The 3,260-nt window shown below is 52.1% G+C and overlaps 1 protein-coding gene across 4 annotated transcripts in view; it reads right to left on the reverse strand.

The window, feature by feature from the left end:
• The window catches only part of NARF (nuclear prelamin A recognition factor), a 27,800-nt gene that overhangs the window by 10,172 nt on the left and 14,368 nt on the right, over nucleotides 1–3,260 (reverse strand). For all 4 annotated transcript variants that reach the window (XM_012803180.2, XM_023511319.1, XM_012803179.2 and 1 more), the window contains 2 exons: nucleotides 2,592–2,710; nucleotides 1,030–1,159 (listed from right to left, as the gene is read on the reverse strand). In XM_012803180.2, the coding sequence (XP_012658634.2) occupies nucleotides 1,030–1,159; nucleotides 2,592–2,710 (249 nt within the window). The remainder of the gene's footprint in view (nucleotides 1–1,029; nucleotides 1,160–2,591; nucleotides 2,711–3,260) is intronic.

Consider the following 3,260-nt stretch of genomic DNA (forward strand, 5'->3'; position numbering starts at 1 on the left):
GCCTCAGCCTCCTGAGTAGCTGGGACTACAGGCGCCTGCCACAACACCGCCTATTTTTTTGTTGTTGTTGCAGTTTGGCCAGGGCCAGGACTGAACCCACAACCCTCGGTATATGGGGTTGGCGCCCTACTCACTGAGCCACAGGTGCGGCCCCAAGGGGAAAACTTCTGTGTATAACATTAGTTCACACGAATGGGATGACCAAAAATACACTGACTGCATTTGTATGACATGTGGGTTATTTTGCAATAATATCAAATGAAAAGCAGAACTACTTTCTGTATTCCTTTTTATCAAGGGTTTTTGGAAAAATCCCTTAACACAAACAGTTGAGGGTCTTAATTGCTGTGGCATCAGATGCACAAGACAGCTGGTGAGAACAGACTTTATGACTATGAACCCACACTCAGGGAAAGATGGCTGGGTGTAGTTGTCACGTGAGCAGCAATGAAGGACAGCACTGCCAAGGGCACCCTTTCCATCATCTCTCTTGCCACACCACCTAGGGAGCCTGCTCATGTATGGCAGAGACCTCTTGGGGGGCCCATGAAGGGAGTCAGAGGGCTTAAAGGCTGCCCCTGGGAGTCACTCTGCATAAGCTACCACTGATCCAAGACCCAGAGGAACCTGCTTTTAGAGCCCAGTTAGAATAGATCCCACAGAACTTTAACCAAGTGTTAAGCCCCCATCCTCGGCACACACAGGACCAACACAGTCTCTTAACATCTGAAGAACTGTTGGGAGGACACCATCTGTGGCTACACACAACTTCTCCCACCACTAAGAGGACAGTGAGGTCAAAAGACAGGTCATGGTGCCTGAGGGGTTCTCCCAAGACCCAACTTACCAGGAGGAAGATGCAGAGAGGAGACAGGACACTGGACTGAACTCTGATCTTCTCTTCACTTCTATGCAATTAAGCCCCAAGGATGCCCAGTGGTGACTTCAGACAGTGATCATGGTGACCACAGTGAAAGGCACCGATAGATTAGTGGTACAGCCTCAGCCCACTCTCATCTCACATCTCACCTGACGTTAACACACAGTCAGCACCCAGGGAACTACGTGAAGTGGAGGAAAAACCTTCTCGAAGAGCTTCCAGCTTCCGGTCATAGCAAGGGGCCACAATGACATGGAAAATCTTCTCTGGAGACAGGCTCTGTGGAGGAAAGGCACCTGCATTTAAGGCTGTGGAGAGGTGAGCATCACAGCTCATAGTTGGTGTACACAGCAAGAGGGAAGTACACGGCCACTTGCTGCCACTTCCCACCACCCCCAGCTGAGCTCCCACAGCCATAGCTGACTCCTGTCCTCCTCAGCTCCACCACACAACAGCACCCAGCCCACGCATGTCTGAACCACCATCTGGATAGAGCCTGACCCACACGCAAGGCCCAGGAGCCCATGCAGCCTTCCTGAAAGAACTGGGAAAGTTGACCCTGTTACCTCCTGAACCTTGTACACAGGCAAGACGGCCCAGAGCAGAGCCACTGCCGCATACCTGGTTTATCCGCTTTTGGCTTGAGCCAGGAGAGGGCTGGTGGTATTGAGAGACTGAGACACAGGGTTTCTCCCAACACATGCAGGAGAAGGTGCAAAGGCAAGGTGCACAGGCAAGGAGGAGATGCAAAGTCTCACAGCTTGTCTTTCTGTCCTGTCTATACTGAATACACATGACTTAACTTCAGGTTTATAATGTGCCAACTGTAGTGATTTTATGAGCAAACTAAGCAGAAAGAAAACATTCCCTATTGCTAAAACAACAATGCTGTGCACATGTACCTCACTAGGCTGGCTTTGGGTGTTTGAAAGATCCTGAATTTCTGCAGTCTTTTCAAGTTCCCAACTCAGTTGTCCCCTGAAGGGGCTTAAAGACAGATGGAGAAGGGTGGGTGGCACACGCCAGCAGCTAAAGAACAAATTGTAGGACGAGGACCGCTTCCAGAGCACCAGAGAGTTCCAGGAGGACTCAGAAGGTTAAAGGCAATGGGCAGGCCCTGCGATGGGCTGAGGCAGGGGCCACACAGAAGTCCCAGGCCAGGACCCCTTCCATCAAGTGGAGGACAGAGTGCAGGAGAACCCCACAGAAGCAGCTGAGAAAGTCATGAGATGCTACAATCTGAGGGAGAGCCCAACAGAGGCCAGGTTAGGTCCCTGAGTAACAGTGGCCCTCAGCATCTAGGCCGAGGGCCCCGGGCCTCCCTCAGTGAGATGTCTGAGAAGCAGGTGGGCAGTCTCTCTGTAGGCGAAGCCAGGATCTCTCAGCAGGGTGGGCAGTCTTTCTCCTTGGCCACAAATGATCCAGGAGAACCCCCAGATGCCACAGAGAAGGTTAAAGAGAAAGGAGTTTATAAAAGGAAAAAAAGCATAGAGTGGGATGCTGGTAGGAAAGTCACTACAGACGTGTCCTAAAGTCACACTTCCCTCACATTCACCTGGGAGACAGTGACCATCCCGGATGTGTGCTGGAGCTCCCTCCTCACCCCATCATGATGCGGCACTCCTTGCTCATTGCCCTGCTTATACCCTACACAGCCTACCAGATGCCCGTCTTCTGACACACATTGATTTCCGGGAAAAGCTCGGCTTACCTGCTGTCGGGCGAAATAATCCTTCACCAAAGAGCCCATGACCTGCTGTGGGGACTTGGCAGTACAGAGATGGGGGGTGACAGGGCGGCCCAGCACTCGCTCTGCATACCGGACCCAGCCTGGGGGGAGAAGGGACTCATGAGTTCAGCTCCTTGCCACGTGCTAGGAGCTCTGAGCACTTGCAGCCTCATGCCCCAGAGTGAAACTGGGCCACTTATTTAAAACTCCCAGCAGACAGCCTCCCCCAAACCTCTTCATCCACCTGGCCTCAGGGGCTCAGGCTGGGGTCATGGGACCTGTAGGCAAAGTGCTGGGGTGGAAGAGTCTTTGCTGGGCCCTGGCAGAAAAGGACCAAAGGGAAGAATTAAGAGTCAGGGTAACCGGTTCCTAACGGGCAAGAACGACCTCCAGGGAGCAGCAAGAGCACTGATCCAGGCTGCACGAGAAGTCCACCCACTGAGGCAGCGTTCTCAAGGCCAGGATAGGTGGCCATGTATTGCTGATCCAACTTTCCAGTCCACTGGAAATTCACAGCCTAACAACTGCGTAGTTATTTTTTTTAAAGCAATCTCACTGTGTCACCCTAAATAGAGTGCCATGGCATTATAGCTCATGGCAACTTCAAACTCTTAGGCTCAATTAATCTGCCTGCCCCAGCCTCCCAAGTAG

This window comes from Otolemur garnettii, unplaced genomic scaffold (genome assembly GCF_000181295.1).
Source record: "Otolemur garnettii isolate 467f Iridium unplaced genomic scaffold, OtoGar3 scaffold00018, whole genome shotgun sequence".
Taxonomy (NCBI): domain Eukaryota; kingdom Metazoa; phylum Chordata; class Mammalia; order Primates; family Galagidae; genus Otolemur; species Otolemur garnettii.